Genomic DNA, 23,610 nt, shown 5'->3' with positions numbered 1-23,610 from the left:
TGTTCACACCTGTGCTCACACCCGTGTCACCCACACCCGTGTTGTTCACACCCATGTTCACGCCTGTGCTGTTCACACCTGTGTTCAAGGCTCAAGTGTAATTGACAAGGACGTGAAGACGCGGAATGGGACCGATACTGTAGCCTCTGTCAGATTCAGTGTCCCATTTTCAAGGACAGGGTTTGGTGGCACGCCTGCCCTCATTCTTTCTCAGAAGGGGGCAGGTGCGCACCTTGTCCAGGTCGTACCCTGCGGCTCCAGGCCGCCCTTTCAGAGCCCGTGCAGTCCGGGCTTTTCCGTGCTCGGGACAGGCGGGCCCTCGACGCTGTCTCCGTCCCGGAGGCCGTCCCGGCAGAGGTCGGCTTGTTATTTTCAGTGTGGCCCTGTTGGAGACATTCCTGGCACCATACTGTTCTCACTGGAGGTTCTTAACGGACCGAAGTCACTCTGCCCCGGCCACCTCCACAGCACCCACCAGAGAAGGACGGGAACGGGGTCCTCCACCGGCCCCGCGGAAGGGGGATGGCCCAGCCTCCATCCCCTTGCCGTCCCCTTCCCCAGCGTGTCTCGTCTCCACGGCGCTCGGCCGGCCTCTCCTACCACGGCCGGGGTACGTCCTGGGTTGCTGACTTGTGCGCCTCCCCGCCCAACTTCGAGCACCATGAGGCCGCTCTGCTCTCTGATGGGCACCAAGCGTGTCGGCCAGCGCCTCCGCCAGATTGATTGGGATTTTGAAAGGACACGTGAACTTTGGCTGCATTTTGCCCACCTGGGGGTCTCTGCCGGTAAATCCAGTCGCTCTGAACACTCACCCTCCTTGTTCTGTGTTCCTCTGCAGTTCGAGATGCTCACGGGATCGCTGCCGTTCCAGGGGAAGGACAGGAAGGAGACCATGGCCCTCATCCTCAAGTGAGTAGGAAACACCCACCCTTGGGGACCTATCCAGTATGCCCAGCACCTTCCAAAGCAAGAGCTTCGGTCTTGGAAGCCCGGGTTGTTAAGTAGGCATCAGCAACAACCGTGATATGCATTCTTGGTGTTTTCGCTGCAGGGGAGACGCTAACGGGGATCCCCGAGTGACCCTGGTGAAGCGCAGATAACGTTTTCCATCAGCAAAATCGCGTGTGGTGTCAGCGGCAGGGAGTGTGGTGATCAGGGACCTTCCGAAACAAAGTACAGATTCGGAAGGGCAGAGGACTTAGGGGCTCCAGAGAGCACAAGAGCGGGGGTTCCTTTCTTTCTCTACCTCTTGACCCCGTTCGTTCAGGTCCCTGAGCTCTCCTGCCTCACGTTGGCAAGGAATCACGTTGCCCACGTGACTGGACAGACGCACAATTTTCTGTTCAGTTCTCCTAAAGAATCAATTACCGTGCAAGTGGCTGTTGCTCTTAGCATCCCGGAAAGACGTGTAAACCCAGTGCTGGCCCTGCGATGACACCTTAAACATGAGCAGGCTCCGTGTAAGCACGATGTCAGAAGGGAGAGCTCCAGGAGGAGAAGACAGGAGCGTGGATGGGGGTAGAGAGGCGGCTGGAAACAGGTAGCCCCTCGCTCCAAACTAATGTCCCTCTGCTGCGCGAGGGCGTAGAGAAGCCGTAAAGCTGCTGGTCCTCGTGACCCACTCTCGCAAACCCTGCAGGTGGACATGGCACTTTTATAAAAGCAAGAGGCGCCTAAAAAGCTTAAGTTTTTGGAGTTTGCGCCATTGTATAAGTGGGAGGAGAGAAAGGAGTGGAGGAAAGCCCACAGAGAGGATTTGACCAGTGTCTTCCTCTGTTGTGGGCGACAGATCTGTGGCTGCGGTCTGCTATTTTTGCACTGCTTACCTCTGTGACTTTTAATTCGAAGGGGGAACACGAGCTGTACTTTCTCTAAAACTAGAATAATTCCCTCCGGCTAATCCTGTGTGTGGACTCGTCGCTTGGGAGTGGCTGAGCATTTCTTAAAGTCAACACCAAGCTGTGGTCCCATGGCTCCCAGGACACAATCTGGGGACCCCGGGGACCGAGAGCTCAGGCTCCCATCAGGCTCCTCCTTTCCTGGATTTTTTTTCTTTTTTTGCAGTCATTTGGGTCAATTAGATTACTGGGTTTTATTTTATTTTCATTTTATGTTTTTCATCACAGTAGGTTGATAAGCGTACATTAACTTTTTGAGGAACCTCCACACCGTTTTCCAGAGCGGCTGCACCAGTCTGCATTCCCACCAACAGTGCCGGAGGGTTCCTCTTTCTCCATATCCTCGCCAACCTCTGTTGCTGCCTGAGTTGTTGATGTTAGCCATTCTGACAGGCGTGAGGTGGTATCTCATTGTAGTTTTGATCTGTATTTCCCTGATGATGCGTGATGTGGGGCATCTTTTCACGTATCTGTTGACCATCTGAAGGTCTTCTTTGGAAAAATTCTATTCATGTCTTCTGCCCATTTTTTAGTTGGATTATTTGGTTTTGGGCTGAGGAGTTGTGTCCGTTCTTTATGTATTTTGGATACTAACCCTTTATCCGATATGTCATCTGCAAATATCTTCTCCCATTCCGTCGGTTGTTTTTTTAGTTTTGTTGATCGTTTCCTTCGCTCTGCAGAAGCTGTTTATTTTGATGTGTCTCCAATAGTTCATTTTTGCTTTTACTTCCCTTGTCTCCGGAGACATACCTGGAAAAATGTTGGTACGGCTGATGTCAGAGGTGTTGCTGCCTGTGTTCTCTAGGACTTTTATGGTTTCGGGTCTCACATTTAGGTCTCTCATCGATTTTGAGTCTATTTGTGTGTGTGGTTACGAAAGTGGTCCAGGTCTATTGTTCTGCATGTCGCTGCCCAGTTTTCCCAGCACCACTTGCTGAAGAGACCGTCTGTTTCCCATTGGATATTCTTTTCTGCTTTATTGAAGATGAGTTGACTATGTATTTCTGGGTTTGTTTCTGGGTTCTCCGTTCCATTGATCTGTGTCTGTGTTTGTGCCCGTCCCATACTGTCTTGATTAATACAGCTTTGTAATGTAGCTTGAAGTCTGGAATTGTGATGCCTCCAGCCTTGGTTTTCTTTTTCAGGATTGCTTTGGCTATTTGAGGTCTATTGTGGTTCCATCCAAAGTTTAGGATTGTTTGTGCTAGCTCTGCGCAGTCCCAGATTTTCTTCCTGGTCCTGCAACAGATCGAACACAGAGGTAGATAAGCATATCTGCCTTTCTCTCTTCTCACCCAGAAGAGATTCCCGAACTGTAAACAATATCACTCTTCTAGCCAAACCTTTTGTTGTTATTTGGAAAACGTGGTTCATAGCGTAGTAACGTAGTAAAACATCATTTAAAATGTTACTTATGTTAATGGGATTCTTAGTGTTTCTCCTTAATTAGTTGCATTAGTTTTGAAGCGAATTATTCAATTGCTATGGTAAAGATTTCTCTCCTCGAACCCACGTAAACAGAAGTTCTTTGATGCCCGCCGTGACTTCTAGGGCGCAGAAGGGCCCTAAGGCCAGAGAGTTTGGGTGCTGCTGCTCTGGGTCACGTCGGTTTGATCTGTTCGTGCTGACTGAGCAGGATCGCAAAGTGCCGGAGAAAACTCTGGCCGTCCTTCTCATCCTAAACTACAACTCCGTTTTCAGAGCCAAGCTGGGCATGCCACAGTTCCTCAGCACCGAAGCCCAGAGCCTGCTGAGAGCCCTCTTCAAACGGAACCCGTGCAACCGTCTGGGTAAGAGCCCGCATGCGCCCCGGGACGGCAGGGGCCGTCGGGCGGGAGGAGGTGCCCGGCACGATGCCCACTATGGGGGAGCTGGAGAGCAAGGACACGAGCAGGCCCCGTCCTGGTGCCCGCATAGCGCCAAGCCCTGCTGTCCACAGAGCTGATGGAGCAACGTATTAACACTCGGCAAAACCCACCAACACTTTAAACCGTATATGTTGCTCTATCAGGAGATGTTACTTCTAGAAGTCTATCCAGCCTATAAGTTGCATGTATAAAAAAATGCTTGTTTAGCAACGACCTAGAAATAAGGCATATGTCCAACAGTAAGGACACCGTCAAGTAAATTACGGCACGTCGTCCCAGACCTACAGGGCAGCCATTTAAATGGGGTATGCCGTCCCCAGGTGTCCCCGCGATGGCACCAGTGACCTCTCAACTGGGTAATTCTCTCTCGTGGAGGACCATCTTGCACTGCAGGATGTTCAGCGGCATCCCCGGCCCCTCCCTCGATGCCTCCCTCCCCCTGCCGTAGCAAGTACAACCGTCTCTAGCCTTGACCCTGGGGACAGCCCCCCGGTGAGACCCTGGTTCTGTAAACCCGGCTAGAGAGATGCCCAGCATCTATCTAGTTGCAGAGATGAGCTGCTACAGAGTCTAAAGGCATCCCATGGTGGAGCCCGTACCCATTTAACAGCAGAGGCGGCCTCTGCAAGGGGGTGTGGGGAGACCCACGTGAGCCCCGGCCCCGAACACCCACCTTGCACAAGCCGCGGGATGGTGTCTGTTAAACGGCTGTGGTCGGATGACTTTGACTCAAACCAGCCAGCGTGATAACTGTGCACCTCTTAGGGGCTGCACCAAATAGGGGCCCAGAGGCCGGACCCTAAAGGCGGGGCCTGCTCACTGGGCCACAGGCACTTCCCTGGAGGCAAGGCCGAGGCCCTCCCCGGAGAGCAGCTCTGGTCACTGAGCCACCAGGTGCCAGTGGGCAGGGCAGGGAGCCTTGAGGTCCAGGATGGGGCGCACCCCGGCCTCCACGGTGGGTTTTACACTGTGCTGACAATCAGGGGCTGTCGTGGTGTCTGTGCGTCCAGCTCGTGATCCGGAGGAACCCTCCAGGGCTAAACAGAATCTCCTCCACCTTGTTTCGGGCACCCCAGTGAAGTCCCAGACGGGACCTAAAGACTCTGGCCAAGAATCGTCAGGACCCCTCCTTGTCCTGGCTCTGACCGAGGCAAGGCCGGGGCCCTCGATTCTGAGCCATGCAGCGACGCCTGCACCAGGCCCTTCCGTTAGGAACCGGGCTTGCCCGCTCCCTGGCCGCGTGTGCCTGCACAGGCAGGCTCGGGAGGGCGGGAAAGGCTTGCCTCTCTCTCCGCCTCGGCGGTCTCCCCTACACGGCACGGGGCTGCCGCAGACAAGGCCCTCACGTCACCATGGAGCCACCCTGCCCTGCGGGTGAGGGCCACGGGGGCAGCGGGATAACACAGCCCCAGGAACGCAGATGGGGAGTCGAGGGCCTGCGTCTGACCCTTCGTCCTGGAACTGCTGTCTCGTTGCAATTTTGCCAAACCCGGTGTGGCCTGGCCCGGGCGCCTCCGCGAGAGAGCAGACGCTCACATCCATCCCCGTGGCCTCTGTCTGGGGAGGAGGTAGGCAGCACCTGGTAATTGCGAGAGGTGTTTTAAGACCTAGAAGCAAACAGTAGATGCGTCCCTCCGTTCGGTGTGTTCACTCCCTCCAGTTCATCCCTGAGCATCGCACAAAGATCGTGACCGTTTGCCTGTTTCTGATCTGACTTTCCTGATCATGAATCAATTGCTTACCTCCCCTGAACGTCTCCGTCCGTGTGCGCGTGACCCAGAAGGAATCCCTCCCCATCCAAAGCCAACCTGCACTGCAGCCTGGCCCGTCTTACCCCGCAGAACACACCTGCCTCAGAGTCTGGGGTGCACATAAACATCTCGCCGGTCATTTCCACTCATTTCTGGGCCCCCCGAGCCCACCCGGTCAGAGCCCCTGTGTTGTTCTGTCCGTCTTCAGATGCCTGGTCCCGACACCTGGGCACATCTCTATTCTGATTCTGTGTCGCCTTCCCGAGTGCTCTACCCTGACCGGCGTGGGCACAGCCTCTCCGCACAGCCCGGAGGCAGGCTGGGGGCAGCTCAAGCACTCCTCTGCCCAGCTCACTCCTCTTCTGGGGCCTCGGCCCTCCCGGGGAGGACGGTGGTGTGCATGGGGCACTGCCCTAAGAGAATTATTATCTCATTGAAATCCTCACAGCAGTGCTTCCCGGTAGGGAAAGGAGGGTATTCACAGAACGCCTGAGTCACTTACAGTTGTTTAACTGTCGTTTTTCACGCTGCCGTTTGTTTTTCTCGAAGTAACGACTCACGTGGCAGTAACGGGTTGTAAGCGTTGGCTCGGCAGCTGGTTAGCGAAAGCCCAGATCTACCAGTCTTCTAGGTTTACCGTCCCTAGTGCATTGTTTTTCCATCCTCGTGAGTGGTGCCTTGTGGTCACAAAGTGGCTGCCACAGCCCCAGGCGTCACATTCAGTTGAAGGGAGGAAATGGATTAAAAAAAAAGCTGCCTCTGTCCCTTTTATCAGGAAGGCAAAGCTTTCCCCAAACCTTGGGACTTCCCTGTGCTTCTTGTGGACAAGGAACCGTCACATGGCACTTCTAGCTAAAAGGAAGGTAGGAAGACAAGTATCGGGATACAAGGAATAGGGGATTGGGAATGGTTGTCTTATTTGCCAGCCTCAAGGTCAACTGAGGAGGTATTCAGGAAAGGGTGAGCAGAACTGAGGGAAGCCCTGTGCCTGGCCTGCCCCCCCGCATTTCTCATTCCTCTTGGGCAGATCTTAGGGACCCGTTAGTTACGAAGGAGAGGAACTCTACATTATGTCATCCAGGCTTGCTGGAACGTGGAGAATGGCAGGGGTGAGCCTAGAAAAGGGGAGCTCCTGAGGAGCCCCGGGTGGCAGCACCAGGCACAGGGGCAGAGGGCCAGGACCGCATCCTCTCCGGACCGGTTTCCTTCCCTCTCTGGGAACGGAACGTGATGGCAGTAACTGTCTCCAGTGTGGTCGGACGGACTGGAAGGGCCAGAGTAGTGCCCGACCCACAGCACACACTGTAACGTGTCCGACAGATCTGTGAGAAGGCAGAGATCGTCGGCGCACAGAGACCCGTGGCGGAGCCCGTGGCGGGACCTCTTGGCCACGTTGCTTCCCCCTGATCGGACCCTTTTCTTTCTCCGCCGCCTGGTTGTGGGACAGGGCAGAGCAAGGTTGTCCGATGCACAAGGACCGGTAACCTAGCTCTGGCAAAAAAAAAGAAAAAGTCATTTTATGGGATGCGTTTAAAAGATACAGTTAAACATTTTCCTGAGATCGTTGCAAAAAAAAAAGAAAGATTGAATGTCTACCTTCCACGACAGGACAGCATTCGGGTGACTTACCTCATCCTGAATTTGAACCAGAAAGAGAGCAGGGCCTCTCCAGTCACGAAGAAGACGGGGTCCGACCCAGTTGCCCCGAGGACTCTGTACACAGTAATTGTGCCCATGGCTGAAACTCTTCTTTCAAGACGAAGCCTGTGCCGCACAGTTCTGTCCAGTCTCTGCCTCGTCGCTGTCGGGTGCACGGGGCACGTGCGGAAATCACACACTTCCTAAGGGGGCCGGGGTCGCACCTCCTCTCCCGCACGGCTGCCCTCTCGGACACGCCCGAGGGAGCCTGGCTGTGAGTCTTAGCCTGCCCGACCTCTCCCGGGGGAGACCAGGCTCAAAACAGAGAGACAAAAATGCGGGGCACGTCCGCTCGCTGAGACACACGCGAAGATGTGATTCCGACCCGTCTCCTGTAGACGCTGGAGAATTCTGTCTGGAAGCCAGTCTCCTTTCGGATACCATTGCATTTGCCAGAGAGCATTTGTCACAGTGACCCGGGTGAATGCGACACGGGGAGGGGCTGTGTTCTCCCTTTGTTCTGGAAGAGGGATATCATTTTCGAAATAGTCTATTTTTTGTCTTAGCATGTAATTATACAAAAATCATAGTTCTCTAACCCCAAATATTACTTTATCATTTAGTTTAAAAAAATTGTTTTAATGTTTTATTTATTTTTGAGACAGAGAGAGACAGAGCATGGACAGGGGAGGGGCAGAGAGAGAGGGAGACATGGAATCCGAAACAGGCTCCAGGCTCCGAGCTGTCCGCACAGAGCCCGACGCGGGGCTCGAACTCATGAACTGTGAGATCGTGACCTGAGCTGAAGTTGGACGCTTCACTGACTGAGCCCCCCAGGCGCCCCTATTTTATTATTTAGTTTAAATAATTGACGAGCGAGAAAGATGGGCGTATTTAGTGTATAGATAATCGTCCGTTCGAAGATACGGACCCATTGGAGCCCACGGAGGCATGGAAGCCAGCCGTCTGTGGCCAAAGACTGCCCTCCGGATCATCTCTAAAGGGGATCATCACGCGGCTTTCCAGGAGCTATCATCTTGGGAGTGTTCACAACATACGACGTCCACACTGAACATGAAGAAACTGTAGTCGGGGTCGTTGGTTACATAGCTTTCCCAAGGAAGGCAGCTGAATCTTTGTTTCTCTTCCAAATTTTTATTTAAGTTCTAGTTAGTTACTGTGGTATTGGTTTCGGGGGCGGAGCTTCGCGGTTGGTCCCTCACCTACAACACCCAGTGCACATCCCAGCACGTGCCCCCCTGGACGCCCATCACCCGTCTAGCCCATCCCCCACCCACCTCCCTCCATCAGCCCTCAGTCTGTTCTCTGTCGTTAAGAGTCTCTGATGCTTTGCCTCCCTTTTTTATATTATTTTATTTTTCCTTCTCTTCCCCATGTCCGTTTCGTTTCCTAGATTCCACGAGTGGAATCATATGCTATTTCCCTTTCTCTGACTTATTTCATTTAAATACACTCCAGTTCCATCCACGTCACTGCACATGACAAGATGTCATTCTTTTCGGTGACTGAGTAATATTCCATTGTATACATAAACCACATCCTCTGTCCGTTCATCAGTCGATAGAAACGTGGGCTCTTCCCGTACTTTGGCTGTTGTCAATGGCACCGCTATGAACATTGGGGCACATGTGGCCCTTTGCGTCCGAATTTTTGTATCCTTTGGGTAAATACCTAGTAGTGCAGTTGCTGGGTCGTAGGGTTGGTTCTGTTCTTAAAGGAGCCAACTGAAGCCACTTGCCCCCAGATCTTTAGCCATAAGGAGAGAGACCACACTGGGTAGATTCATCTTGACCTGCGGGGCAGCTGGGTTGGAAGGCGGGGTCCTCCCCTCCTTTCTGTTTGCTGTGAGCCTTATTCTTGGCCCCAAAGTAGCCCCCGTGCCCTTCAGGGAGCCCCAAAGCCCGTTCTCACACAGATTTGTATCATGACCACGTTACCTTCACATCAGCCAGAACCTCTGTCTCTCGATTCCTAGCCTGTTGAAGAGCCCTCGCCCACCAGGCGGCCCCAAGGACCCCAGCCCCGGAGGCCGGGCCTGATGTTGGTGCTGGAAAACAGCAGGCTTTCTCCACGTACCCCCCCCACCCCCCTCCCGGTGCCTCCCCTCGTGCTGAGTCCCCTTGTGAGGGGGTAAAAAGAGAAAGGTGACCACAGGGAAGGCTGAGATGCTCATTGGCTGTCCCCTGTCCTCTGTGGGCGGAGAGAACACCCAGTTCTGGAGGCCGGAGGTCCAGGAACAGGGTGTGGGCAGGGCGTGTGCCTTCTGAAGCTGGGAAGGAGAGTCTGTCCCCGCCTCCCTCCCCCCCCTCCAGGGAGATGCTGGATCCTTGGTGCTCCGGGGCCTCAGGGGACACCAGCCCCCCCCCCCCCACTCTCCCGTGTGTGTCTGTGTCCAAATTTCCTCTTTTCGTAAGGCGGCCGGTCCTGTTGGGTCAGGGCCCACCTGTCCAGTATGACCTCATCTGTAACCACATCTGCAGGGTCCCCACTTCCAGATAAGGTCACGTTCTGAGGTCCTGGGGGTGAGGACATCGACACAAGAATTTCGGAGGGACACAGTTCAATCCGTAACCCCCTCCTGGGGCACGTGCATAGAAGATGCTGGAAGAAAGAGCAAAGATGCCTTACACCTTGCAGGTGGAGGTGCTGAGGCCCCCTCCCCCCATACGATTTGCACAAGGGCCCACGGCTACCCCAGGCCTAAAGCTGGCATTTCTGCCCCGGGATCCCCCGAATGTCCTCGCTCCAGAGTCTGCGTGGAAGTCTCACCTGCCACTGACCGGGGGCCGTCGCCGTTCGGTACACACGCCGTGAACACCCACAGCAGGTGCCGGTCACACGCGGGTGCCGGTGCTGCCACGGCCTCCCCCGCGAAAGCCGGTCACGTGGGCCCAGAGGCCAGAAACCGCAACCGCGGGGGGAGGCGCCCTCTGCCTCCGCCCTGCTGCCTCTGGGGGGACGGTCCCCCGGCAAACCTGAAAAGCCGGTCCCTTCCGTGAGGGCAGGACGCTGGCGGGCGGACCGGGCATCCTGGAGGGAGGGGAGGGAGAGGCAGGAGCACGCTGTGTTCCGTGTCGAGAGCGGTGAGATGCCCCACTTCACGGACTTCAAGAGTCTCGGAGTCAAATCTGTGTTCTTTTGTTTCTTTTTTAATGTTACTTTTAGAGAGAGCCAGTGCGTGCATGTGCACGTGAGCAGGGGAGGGGCAGAGAGAGGGAGAGAGGGAATCCCAAGCAGGCTCCGCCTTCACAGCACAGAGCTCCGTGCGGGGCTCGAACTCAAGAACCGCGAGATCGCGACCTGAGCTGAAATCGAGAGTCAGATGCTCGACCGACTGAGCCCCCCAGGTGCCCCACATGTGTGCTCATTGCGACCGTGACGGTGTGCACGTGGCAGCTGTGTGTCACACACTTACTTACTGTACGGTGTGACAGGCTCAGCGATACGACCCCGTGCACAGTAGGTCAGCGGCCCAAACAGCTGCTGTTGTCGGGAGTGGGGCCAGGGGGCGGACTCCCCCTGCAGGATTCCCGGGTTGCCTCTGAGAGGACACGGCCGTGCTGGGGACGGGGCAGGGGGCGGGCGCGCACAGTAGGCCCCAAGAACATCACAGGAAAAGCTGGAGCAGACGCCGGCAGGTGGGGGGGCCCGTGTGATCTCCCGGTGCCTGAGGGGGGTTCCGGGAGAGGCAGTCCAGGCCAAGCCGGGTGCCGAGGGCACCAGGGGTCCCTCTGAAGGAGGCAGCCAGGGGACAGTGTCGGTGAACTAGAGAAAGCCCCCTGGGGCCCGTGTCGCTGGTGACCTGGTCCACACAGGTCTGCGGGGAGGGGGAGGTCGGGCGTGTTCCCTGAAGGAAGCCTCGGGAGGCCTGTCCCTGCGCTGCACCTCAGGGTCCTTGTCTCCGCCCCGGGGGTGCCTCCAGGTGCGACGCTGGTCGCCCCGAAAGATTTGCAAGCCCGGGAAGCCAGAGACAAGAACCTGGGGAAAGGCCCCGTGCCAGCCTTCATGCTGCAGCCCGGGAGCACCCGGGTGGGGTCGGGTCGAGCGCCCTGCAGAGCCTCGGGGTGTGCCCGTCGGCCGTGGTCACCAGACGGTGGTGGCGGCTCTCGTGACTGGGGCTGTCGGGCGGGCCCTACGAGGCGGCTGTTTTGCGTAAATGCCTCTCCAGACCTTCTGCAGGATGGGAGGTTGCAACGGACCCACTCTCTAGGGCTTTGCAAAGTGGCCGCTTGTCTGGCTCGTCCCTCGTGACCGTCCGTGTCTCCTATAGGAACTTCTGGGAGAGTCTCAGACCCCCAGGGGGATGCGGCCGCGGTCAGGTAGGAAGGAGATGGGCCGACGAAGGTAAAATAGCACGGCCGTGTAGACCGCGTCGGATCCAGTCCTCAAGCAGACCTGTGGGGAGCGGCTCCCCCCGCTGGCAGACGGACGGCTCTCTGTTCTTTGCGTTTGTGTTCTGCTCTCCAGCGTCCCATCTCCACAATGCTTTCCCCGTCCTGGTCTCCGATGTCCCATCCGGGCTCCCGTCAGCAACAGGCCGACCTTTGACGCCTAGGTCAAGACCAGCACGCCGGTCGGCTCCAGCCAGCCCTGGGGGCCGAGCGGGCGCCAGACCCCGGCTCTCAACCGGCAGTGCCCTCTGAGACCCAGCAAGCAAACATTTTAGACCCTGAGTGAATGAGATGCCAAAGGGCCGGAAAATACTTCCAAACTATGAACAATAACGTGTAGGCGAAGGGTAAGTGATTAAAATGTAAAGCACAGGCCTCGTGTTCACGTCCTAGACGGTGCGTCCTGGACGTGACAGTCGGGCAGAGCTCGAGTGTATGCGAGGACACCAGTCCCAAGTGAGCTTGTCCTGAGCGCGCCCCAAGAATCCGAGGCGGATACCGTGTGACTCGAAAACAGCAGCCGAATAAAATACTTCAAAGGCATCTCGAAGGGGCCGGGGATTAAACATTTCCCCAGGCTGTCTGTGGAAGTATTTGGGGCAGATGCCCAAACCCTTTGAGAATAATTTACTGAGAATGTACAAGTCCAGTGATGATTAACCTCACGGTGAAAGAGGTCGTCGCCTTGTTAAAAATGTGGAGTGGAGAGCCGACCGTAACCGGGGCCGTGGAAAAGCAGACCCCCGCCACCGCCGGAGGGCACGCTCACGACTGTGCATTGACTAAGGAAGTCCCAACTGGGTGCCAGGTCACAACGTCCCCCCAGGGGTAGAAATCAGACGCGTGGGGCCGGATGGACACGTCCAGTGATACTGCAGTTTGGGGATGGACCACAGATGATCAAATGTCCCTACTGTAGAGAGTAAGCGTGAACCCTCACATCTGCTCCTTTGACGTTTCTAATTCATAATTACCTGACATTGGAGAACGTGGTGAAAACTCCTCACTTCCGGCGCGCTGGGTCACCGCCCCCCAACGGCCGTGATTCAGGGATCTGCACAAACGCTTCCTGACTTTACTAGCCCAGAACTCTGCCCGATTGTCAGATGTGTGCAGTTGACGTAGAAAGGGGTCATCAAGGAAAAAACCGCCTACTTATCACATTTGAGGAGAAGATCAACAAAACCAGAATCCAAAATAATAACCACATGGGCCCTAGGAAGGATGACGTAGGCCTTCAAAGACCATGTGCAGAAACTTTCCTTCTGTTTCACATTTTTCTCCTTTGGAACACCTATAATTTTTGAGTAATAGCCAAAGTGTTAATTCGTTCACTGTCGACTGTTGGCTGAGGCCTCAAAGCACGAACGTGGTACAAAGCCTCACTGCAGCGGAAGGAAAAGGTGCTAATTAAGCATCTGAGAAAACCCAGCCCGCACCAGCGTGGAATTTGGAGCTACACCACTGTCTGTGTTTCCTTTGGGTCTCACTTGGTTCCAGTTCCTGTGGCTTGTATTCGCAAGTGATGAGCGAAGACGAAACGTAATGGGAACAGAAGGCAAAGTAGGTTCTTCAGAGGCATTGAGCCGATGAGTCACACTGCGGGTGCGAGCCGCCTCGGGCTCAGAGCTCGCACCTCTGACCGACCCCCAGTGCTCTAGCAGCAGGCCAGCGTTCACCGAGAGGGATCTGGGAAGCAGTAGGCAATCGGGGGTGGGGTTCCCTCTACTTTAATCCTTATCACCAGGAGCGTGTTTCAGTCAGAGTTCTGGGCTTGGTCAAAGGCGGCCTGCCCACAGGATGGGCTGAGGGAGGTCAGCGCTGGCAGTCAGACCGCGGATTGGTTCTCCACGTTTCTTTACAACAGCGCTTTGGGTCCCTATCAGGGGCTGCTAGCTGCTGGGACCAGGTCTCAGGGCTCTGGTCAGGGGTTCACAGAACAAGGGAGACAGACCCAGGAATCCGGTGAGGTCCTCCAGGAAACACCTGTTTCTACCCATTCTGGCACTGCTGACACCAGATGTCTGGGTTTTCCATGCCAACAAATTCTTCACTTGTCAGTAGACACCAGCTTGGAGTCCTATAAGTGACTTCAGTCTGGCTCTAACCACCCAGAGTTGGCACAGACCCCGAGGGCTCAGTCCCACAAAGGTGTCCCCGCTTCTGGTGCCCCTCCCACAGCCCAGGGCCTCACCTGTGCATCCGACCAACCAGCTATAAATCAGGAGTTCCCAAGACCCCTTCTCTGGGTTCAGTAATATGCTAGAACAGCTCACGGAACTCAGGAAACACCGAGATCTGTGTTTATCACAAAGGATATTTTAAAGGACACAGTTGGGGGCGCCTGGGTGGCGCAGTCGGTTAAGCGTCCGACTTCAGCTCAGGTCACGATCTCACGGTCCGTGAGTTCGAGCCCCGCGTCGGGCTCTGGGCTGATGGCTCAGAGCCTGAAGCCTGCTTCCGATTCTGTGTCTCCCTCTCTCTCTGACCCTCCCCCATTCATGCTCTGTCTCTCTCTGTCTCAAAAATAAATAAACATTTAAAAAAAAAAAATTAAAAAAATAAAAAATAAAGGACACAGTTGAAGAGGTGCATAGGGTGAGGTCTGAAGGACCTTGGAATTTGGGGTGCGCCACCCTCCCGGCACATGGATGCATTCTTGCACATCAACCCACAAACTCTCCAAACCCTGTTGTCTAGGGTTTCTATGAAGTTTCCACTATTTGGGTGTGCTCCATTAAATCACTGCGGTGGGTGATACGCCCCTCGTCCAGCCCTCTCCTCTCCCCTCCCTGGAGGTCAGAGGTAAGGCTGGAAGTTCCCACCCTGTAGTCACGTGGTTGGCCCCGTGGTTGGCTTCCGTGGTGACCAGCCCCCATCCTAAAAGGGCTTTCCAAGGGCCACCCCATTGACATAAATTCTGTGTGTGGGGGTGGGGGGATCAAAGAGGCTTGTTGTGACCAACAGAAGAGCTGCTGCTGGGGCCAGGGACCACAACCAAATACTGTGACAAAAGATGATTCTGTTATCCTCACGACTTGGGAAATTGCAAGAGTTGGGGGGCTCTGACCAGGAGCCAGAGACAAAGACTGAAATAGATGCTTCTCACCATATCATCATATCACAGGTCCTCAGAAGAAAACTCCAAACTGGACTGAGGGCGAGGGTGGAGCCCCAGCCTGGGGGCAAGACAGCTCTCCCTCCAAATCCTAGTTCTCCTCACAAACTCTCGGGCGACCTTGACCACCTTACCCCGTGTCCTTCAGCCTAAAAAGTAGCGGTCACAGTCGTAGGCCCTCGGTGTGCGCAGAGCCGGGCAGGAGAGCAGAGGAGAAATCCCAGAGTCTGACCACCACCCGCATTGCCTTGTATCACAAGTCCGGCGATGCTGCGGGACCAGCAGCGGGTTCTCCCCCAGAGTGTTGGCCTGGCCAGGCTTCCCCGGGCAGACACGGGAGGTGGGCCTGGGCCTCCGTCCTCCTGAGACATCTTTGCCGAGGACAGCTCTCGCCCCTCCTTTTCTCCCCACGTGAGCACAAGGACCAGGATGCAAAAGCATCCAGCCACATCCAGGAGGGCCTCGTCTTCTGGGACCCCGGGACCCCGTGTGGGGCTGCCCCCCAACTTCTCAGGCCCCGACGGTGAGGCTGGATGGGGAGCACCGCAGTGACCACAGCAGCTCGGGGTGGCTCCCCATCCCAGCTCCCTCCCCCATCAGCCAGCAGCCACCAGCTCCCGCTGTCCTGGGGTGGCCCGCGGAGCCCGGGGTACAGAATCAGGAAGCCTGTGCCTCACAAACCGAGTGACACGGAACCCCCGTCCCCACCCTTGGGACAGGAGCTGGCTGGAGACGGCCCAGCCCACGCGCCCCCCGTGCCACCAGCCCCCTCCCTGGCCCACAGTCTCTTCCCCCGACTTCGCATCCTGGAGAAAACACAGCTCTTAGGGCCTTAGGGTTTTGGTTTCTCTGATTAATGGACTTATTTTTAGAGCAGCGTTAAGTTTACAGAAAAGTTGAATGGAAAGTACAGCCAGTTCCCTGCGCGCTCCCAGCCACCCCCCTGCACGGTTTCCCCTAACACTAAACTGATGTCAGTGCCATGCGTTTGTTGTAAGGGACAGACCAGCGCTGGCCCAGTGCCTCCGTTAGGCTCCCTCTGCCTATGCACTCACGGCAGACATATAGTGACACAGTATCGGGCAAAAAAGTTTCACAGCCCTGAATCCTCTGTGCTCGGCAGACTCGGGCCTCCCTCGCTCCCCCAGCTCTTGGGATTTCATGTGAGCAAGAGAGGAAAGAGCCAGGCCGGGCAGGAACAACCAGCCCAGCGGAACTGTTTATAAGCCGTCTCCAGGGGCCCCGGCGTTCGCTCGTGTGGACGCCAGTCTTTCTCTGGGTTTCATCCCGCTGGAAGCTGCCTCTTCAGTTCCTGGCTTTCTTTCCCTTCCCTGTAAACCCAGAGCAGCCTCCTCTCCCACTGCCCCTGTGTGTCCGCTGCCTTCTGGAAGGCCGGCCTGCGCCAGCTTTAATGGGCGTCTGAAGTGCGGCCGGAGGGCGCCCGGCTGGCTCAGTCGATAGAGCCTGTGGCCCTTGTGGTCTCTTGACCTCTGGGTAGAGTTCAAGCCCCACGGTGGGTGGTGGGCGTGGAGCCTACGGGGCCTCCAGCTTCCTCCCCCGGATTTCCAGGCGTCCCCACACCTGCGGCAGGAATATTCCAGCCTGCCTCACCCCTGCTCTGGGCAGCCCAGCCCCTCCCTCTGCTGCGTCCGAAACCATCAGAGGCCACGAAATCGGGGGTGTATTCTGATGCCCGTGTCTGCTCTGTCCCGGGACAGGTGCTGGCCTCGACGGGGTAGAGGAGATCAAGCGGAACCCCTTCTTCATGACCGTAGACTGGAATGTAAGTTGCGCACAGCGGTCCCCGCCTCTCACGACGACGGGGAGCGAGGGGGCGGGCACACCAGCCGGGTACAAACCAGAGGTGAACGCGGCCATGTCACCTGGAGGAGGGTGACACCTCTCTCCGGAGCCTATGAACAGGCTGGCATTTTACAGGCACAGACCAGGGACCACCCGTCCCCACAGCACCAGGCCCGAAATCCCTTTATCGCTTGGCCCTCTAGAGGCAGGTTCAGATGACCCTGCAGCCACTGCTACGCACTGAGGACAGAGTGGAGATCACCGTCCATCCGGCAGGGGGCTGCAGGAGCCCCTCAGGTCACTTGGTCACTGGGCTGTGGTTTGCTGGGTCCCTGGGCCCCTGGGCCACTGCGGGTCTCCAGGCTGCTGGGTCTCTGGGCCACTGGGCCGTGGGCAGTGGCCCACTGTGCAGGCCTCTTTGGTGCTGAAGCACTGGCATCTCAGATTCTGTGTTGCTTTTCCAGTCTCTTTTCAGGCCCGGGCCCCCACAGCTAGCACTCTTACAGAGTTATTAAAGAAAAAATGTATCATCCAGACCGTTAAAGACAAAATCATGGCTGACACTTGTTAGCGACCTAAGGAAGACTTACCATCGTGGTGCATTTAGGGACCACTGGGCCGGGGTCTGCAGTCGGGAGAGAGCTGGGGCTCAGCCCGGCCGAGCTTGGGCCAGTGGGGTTCATAGCCAGGGGACGGGCCGGGTGCCGATGGAAAACCACTGAGAGGAAACACCGGGGCCGAGGGGCTCTTGTGCTGGACGCCAGGCCTGGTGATGAGACAGACATCATCTGGTCGGGGGAGGAGACCCCGTCAGAAGGCAGCCTCTGGCTCCTGTTCCCCAAGCCAGGGCCACAAAGCCGCATGGAGCCGGACGCTGGCTCCGGGGCTCCGGAATCTCATTCCACCAGCCGCTCGGAGCCGTTTCCAGACCCTCAGCTCGGGGCTGGTTCATCTCAACAGCCGCCCTGTGCTTTGTGTGCATGGAAGACGTCTCTCCTCTGATGTCTGTTTCTTTCAGTCCTTTCCTTTAGGTGAACACAGCTATTACATTTGGAGATCTTAACAGAGTGTAAAAAAAGAGTTAATGTCCTCTCTAGCACAGGGCTGTTATTACCCGTGTTTGCCCTTCCCTCTGTCTTCCCCGTGTCCCCATGGAGCATGGTGCCCCAGCCGCTTCCGGCCAGGAGTGGCTCGGTGGCCCCCAGCCCCCGGTGTTGCCCCGATGGAACCCCTGCTCTCAGAGCTTCTGACCCTCCTCCCCTCTCCCCCTCTTTTGGAGAAAGTCAAGCTGGGAGAACGTGAGATTCTTTAATACCCACGTCTATGCTTCTGACTATGCAGCTTTTACGAGATCAAGTTTCTTTCCAACGGTGACACTGGAGAGAAGCGTGTGAGATGCTGGCACATGTCACCTCCCCTCCGGGGACACAAGCCTAGCTCAAGGGCCAAACCGACAGCGGGTTGAGTTCAGAAAAATGGAAAGGGGAAGCGGGACATCAGAGCCACTGCCTGCGCGTGAAATGTCTTTTTACTTAGCTTTCCGGAGATGTAGGCTCGCACGGAGCTCTTGTCATCCCCAGCTCACGGACGGGCACCTGAAGGTCCTTTTCAGCCGACTGTTTTCGAGTTCCGTACAGCACGGAGGCTCTGCTGTGTGGGGTGATGGGGTTTCAGGCCCCCGAGTGCCGGCACGGCACCACACACGAGAGCCTCAGAAGCTGAGCCCTGGAGACGTGCCCCCACCCCGGCACCCCGCGAGGACGCGCTCTGGGGCCAAGGGGGTTGCTCTGCCGTGTCCCGTCCCCTCCCACCCATGCGGCCCAGAGTAGAGCCACACACCCCCTTCTGTTCTCACTCACTGTTCCATCGGCTCAGCCTGCTGTTGGGCATGTTGGAGACACCTCCAGGACCTGGGGGCAGAGCGGTGGCCAGGACGGGCAAGTCCTACACGCTGGTCTGGGAGAGAGAGGCAGTAAGCAAAGGGTGTGCCCTTGGTCCCAGAGAGAAAGCAGCGCTGTGAAAAGAACGAGCAGGGGAGCTGAGACCCCACCTGTCCCTCCCGCTCCCCTCGCCCCCCTCTCTGTGCACCTGTCCGCCGCCCAGCACATCCGCCCCCGGGGGCCCCCTGTGTCTCAGTTATGTCCTCCTCATGTCTTCTCCTAAAAGCCAGTTTCTTGGGGGCACCCGGGTGGCTCAGTCAGTTAAGCATCTGACTCTGGATCTCAGCTCAGGTCTTGATCTCAGGGTCACGAGTTCAAGCACCACATTGGGCTCCGCGCAGGACGTGAAGACTACCAAAAAAAAAAAAAAAAGCCAGCTTCTCGCTGAAGTCTCCCTGGGGGCCCTTCCAAACCTGCAGCTCCTCGCCCAGCGCCCCAACTCCCCTGCTCCTTTTCCTCCGGCTTATCACCTTCCAAAGCACTGGGTCACGGCCCTTATTTATGTCGATCGTCCTTGTCCGTCCCCTGCCGTTCGGTATACCCTCCCCGAGGTGAGGATTCACTGTCAATGTTGTTAGACGTGTCTCCCACGCCTCTGAGATGCGCCTGGTCCAGAGGACGCACTTGGTAAATACTGAGCAAGCGAGGGAACAAGAGAGGCTCTCGGGGCAGAGGAGCCCACTTCTTGCCCGCTGTCTGGGGCACCGCAGCCCCCCCCCCCCCCCAGGCACAGCCGAGAACACAGAGGAGAAGGAGATTGCTGGGGCGTCGGCTGGGATGACCAGGAGGGACCGGGCACTCAGCTCCGGGCGCCATTCAGCACAGCTCTGCCCAGGAGGACCTGTCGGCAAGAACTACGGACGGACGCTCATCTCGGCCAAGAAGGGAGCCCCCCGAAGAGCAGGCCTGCGGAGGGGGGACCAAGAGAACTTCCTGCACGATGGCCTTGAACCCCACGCCAGTCGGCTCTGCGTCCCAGGGGTCCGCGCCAGCTCTGAGCAGTGGCCCGGCCTGTGTCTGCAGCGTTAGGAAGACGAGGGTCCCGTGGGAGACCAGCTCCAGTGCACCCAGCACCGCTGTGCCGGCCAGGGGATGGGGGCGGGGGTCCCTGCCCGGACACACATGGTCACTGGAATCTTGCACCAGGAAGGCGGCAGTCTGCATTATTTCAAAGTAATCGGACTAAAACTGAGGTTGGGAAACCTCTCCTGTTGCTTTTGGCATTTGATTCCGTTGTGTCTCTGAGAGAGGCCCTTCAGATTCACGGGGACTGAGCATATCTACCCTCACTTCAGTATTTGCCCGCAGAAGACGAGGCAGGGACGGAGAGGGAGGGAAGGCTCTCATTCCCTCTCCAGCCCTGGATGAAAGCAGCCGGTACGTGGTTAAGGGAGCTCTGAAGAGCCACTTCTGTGCAAATTCACTTATTCCACAAGCAGTGCTGGGTGCCGGCCCGTGTCCCGGTGAGCAGGGCGTCCGTGGTCCAGCAGTTGTAAGACGCAGCTGTCCTCAAGTTGCTTGACATCTGACCGCTGCACGTAGACGACAGATCCCCGTCGCCACTCTCCGCCCGTCCTCTCCTCCCTGCATGCCAGTGAGCCCCGGTGTCGCAATGACCAGCCCCGGCCGTCGGTCACACACCGGGCACACCGCAGACCCATCGGGAAAGCAGACGTGAAAATGTCCGACCTTGACGGGTGTCCGGACGTGTGCCTCCTGCCACAGCAGCCTGGACAGCTGAGGGCCACAGCAGAGGAGCCTCTGCAAAAGCCATTACCGCCAGGAGGCCTCCCCTCTGCCCGGCAGGTGCTCAGGACGACAACGAGAAGCCATTTCCTCAACCGTCTGGTTTCTGCCCGGGTGTGCGAGCCCAGCGCCGGCCTCGGGACCCGACCCGGAAAATATAAACGTACTTATTTCGCTCTCTGCTTCCCTCTGTGACCCAAAGCTGCCAGCAGAAATTTTCGGGTGACCTGTTGGTGCGGAATAAGTCCGTTCCCAGTGGATGTAGGGTCACGGCCCCGGTTTGCCCTGCTCTGCCATTAACTTGGCTGCACAGCCGATCAAATGAAACCGCCTGGGAGCAGATCTTCCTGAAAGAGCCTGGTTCGGCAGCCGAATGAAACCTTGTGGTTACAGCCCGAGGCCTCGGCAGGGGGTCAGGGGGAGCCCCCACACGTAGTCTGCGTTTATTTGCCCCTGATGCTGCGGGAAAGTTCATCACCTCGGCCCGCGGGACCCCCACCCCCAGCCCAGCCCGGGGGCCCCTCGCCGTGGGACAGATGCTCGCCTCGACCACAGGCACCGCGGACCGACCCCTGCTGACCAGCTTGCTGCTTCCTGGCCGGGGCTGGGACCTTCACTGTAGCCGTTCAGCGCCCGTTATTGTGAGGAACTCACGCCTGTGTTCTTTTTATACTTCTGAACCCTTCCGAGGGTAGCAGGTGTTGTGATTCTGTGAGGTGGGAGGGACTCCTGTGGGAAACTGAGGCACAGGGCAGTGAGAAGACAGCCCGAGGTCAGCGCCTGCGAGAGCCCCCCGACCTTGCCGGTCATGCGTGCCAGCAGGAGAGGAGAAAGGACTTCTTGCCCCCAAGAGTGGATTTTAGGGGTTCGGGTCCCAGGAGCGGCGGGCTGCTGGCCAGTCTCGGTGCCTGTGTCAGAGTGTGAGGCAACTTCTGTCCGTCTGTTCCCACATTAAATACTGGGCTTCTCCGTTCAAGGAGCCCGACAGGACTCTGTTCAAGGAATGACCGCCCCTCCGTTCAGCACCCTTGTAAATCCAGATACTTTGGTTGGAACCGCTTGCGGCGAGGGTAACCCGTGTAGACAGAGTCCCATCAGATCCCCCCTCCCTGGGTGCTCGGAGGCTGTTTGAATTCTGTTGCTCTGGCCAGGCTTACGGCGAGGGTAACCCGTGTAGACAGAGTCCCATCAGATCCTCCCTCCGCTTCCCCGGGTGCTCGGAAGCCGTTGGAATTTTCTGTTACTCCAGCCAGGCTGCCACCACTCTGTGTCTCTGCATTATTTCTGCGTCGCTATTTCGGGAACGATCTATAGCTGTGCCCTTTCCTACTGGAGAGTGTTAATTTTGAAGTGCCTGGAGCCAAAACTGCCTACAGAAGCAGATGTTACGTCCGTGACCCCAAGCTCGCCTCAGCCTCCTATTCCATTACCCAGTTAGCATTTTCCCTGTGCTCCCTCTGTTCTGCCCTCTGTCATCTGAAGGTCTTTTAGGTATAAATAGCCGTGCTGCACCTGCTCAGAGCTTCCTGGCGGATACTGGCTCGATGCGAAATCCGTTCCAATGTGGCTGTGACTTGTGTCAGCCTGAGATCCTGGGACGAGCCAGATGATTTGAAGTGATGCCTGGTGCATTGATCATGAGACCCCATTCTCTTTCCAGCAGTGTGGGATGGATCGTTCTGGATGCTCAGAGAGGGGAATCTAGGTCAGAATTATAATGCCTCTCGTCAAGCTCAAAACCTACACAAAATGCTGCTGCCGTTTCGTTCTCGAATTAACCCTGTGTGCCACAGTTTACACGGCAAAATGAGAAGTGAGATTACTTTTTCGCTAAAACCTCAAACCCGCTCCTAGGTTTGCACACAGGGAAAGAAAAGCATGTGTGATAATAACACACACTAGCACTTTCCAGAAGTTTATCCAGCAACGGGAAGAAACTGACCGACCTTTATGACCGCAACAAGCATAGGGGAGCCATGCACAGGGCGGAGGGCACCTGGCCACCCTGTCCAGCCCTCCGCTACCTGCTTGGAACCAGGATGAAACCACAGCACCCTCGGGGCACCGCAGGGTGGTGTTCCCGGCCGCCCTTGGACAGGCTATGCTCATAGGCATAACAAGAACAGGGACCGGTGTTCGGGGGGCTCTGGGGTCTGCACAGGGATTCCCGCCCCACCGTGATGCCCCCACCGGCCGGCAAGCCTTCGGCGGACCCTCTCGCACGCCCTCCCCTCCCGTCAGCTAGGAATCCTCCGGGAAGCACAGGCTTACAGAGGAGGTTCAGAAACACGAGGAAAAGCAGACGTGCACGTGCGTGAGTGAAGCCGGAGTTTTTACACGCTGTAACGCACTATGATGGCTGGGCTCTGTGCCGGGTTCAGAGGGCATGCACCGGGCTGGGAAGGAGGGCACTGAGACTCTGCAGCAGGGGAAGCCAGTGGGTACCACGTCCTCTGCTAGGTTACAGGGGTCATCCTGATGAATTCCTTTTCCTTACGGTAAATACCTGGAAAGTGGGAAGCTGTGCCTCCCCCAGAGGTCGGCCTCCCGGCCAGGACTGCTGTGCCATTCTCGGGGGGCTGTCTCAGCGGGACACCAGGGTAGAACACGTGGCCCCGGGAGTCAGCTTGGTCACAGGAGGCACCTGTGCTTTCTCGGGTTTTCCTCCGTGGGAGGCCGGTTAACAAGCAGAGTTGGGCAGGTTTCTGCACGGAGGGGAAGGGGCTGGGACTGTGCCAGTCACCTCGACATCCCAGCCGGCTTCTCATCAAAGCCAGCGTGCGGTTCTGTGGCTGGTGGCCGGGTGGGAAGCGAGGCTGCGGGGTGTCCCGAGCAGGGCGTCACGGTCCCCACCGCGGGGTGCGCACACAGGCACAGTCGTGGCCGCCGATGCCTCCGGGAGCTGCCCAGTGAACCATCAGGGAGCAGAAGCGCTTCGGCTCCAAAGTGCTGGGTTCGGGGGACTGTTTAATCCGCAGCCGTGAAGCTGGGGGCGGGCACTGGCTTTCAGCTTCCAGGGGACCCCGTGCTGGTGGAGCTGGGGTTAGAAGAGGAGCTGAAGGTCACCTTCAGCTCCAGGTGCAACGCCTCCCCTTTGGATTAAGTGACAGCCAGTTCTGTGTGCGTGTAAATAAATCCCCCCTGTTAACGAAAGCAGGAGCCCCCGGTTCGCGGAGATTCCTCTCTCCCCCTCTCTCCCTCTCTTCCCCCACCCCCACCTCCCCAAGTAGCGAGAGAAGACACGGATGCCGAGGGAGAGGATGTGCGTTTTCCTGGAGCAGGACAGATAGCGATTTAATCACCCAGCTCGAACACCGCAGGAGAATCGCTGGTGCGAGGAGAGAGGGTCTGAGCCCCGCAGGGCTGCGCTGGGCCATCGGTCTTGGTAACGGCCGGCATTTTAATCAGGGTGCACAGCTCGCTTCTCCCTGTT

At 57.1% G+C, this 23,610-nt stretch overlaps 1 protein-coding gene across 6 annotated transcripts in view; it reads left to right on the top strand.

Annotated features, from left to right (window-relative positions):
* RPS6KA2 (ribosomal protein S6 kinase A2) overlaps positions 1–23,610 on the top strand; it is a 354,515-nt gene that overhangs the window by 298,277 nt on the left and 32,628 nt on the right. For all 6 annotated transcript variants that reach the window (XM_058735871.1, XM_058735870.1, XM_058735873.1 and 3 more), the window contains 3 exons: positions 839–909; positions 3,603–3,691; positions 16,407–16,471. In XM_058735871.1, the coding sequence (XP_058591854.1) occupies positions 839–909; positions 3,603–3,691; positions 16,407–16,471 (225 nt within the window). The remainder of the gene's footprint in view (positions 1–838; positions 910–3,602; positions 3,692–16,406; positions 16,472–23,610) is intronic.

This window comes from Neofelis nebulosa, chromosome 6 (assembly GCF_028018385.1).
Source record: "Neofelis nebulosa isolate mNeoNeb1 chromosome 6, mNeoNeb1.pri, whole genome shotgun sequence".
NCBI lineage: Eukaryota > Metazoa > Chordata > Mammalia > Carnivora > Felidae > Neofelis > Neofelis nebulosa.
Note: the sequence above shows the minus strand (reverse complement) of the source record. Positions and strands in the feature narration are given on the sequence as shown.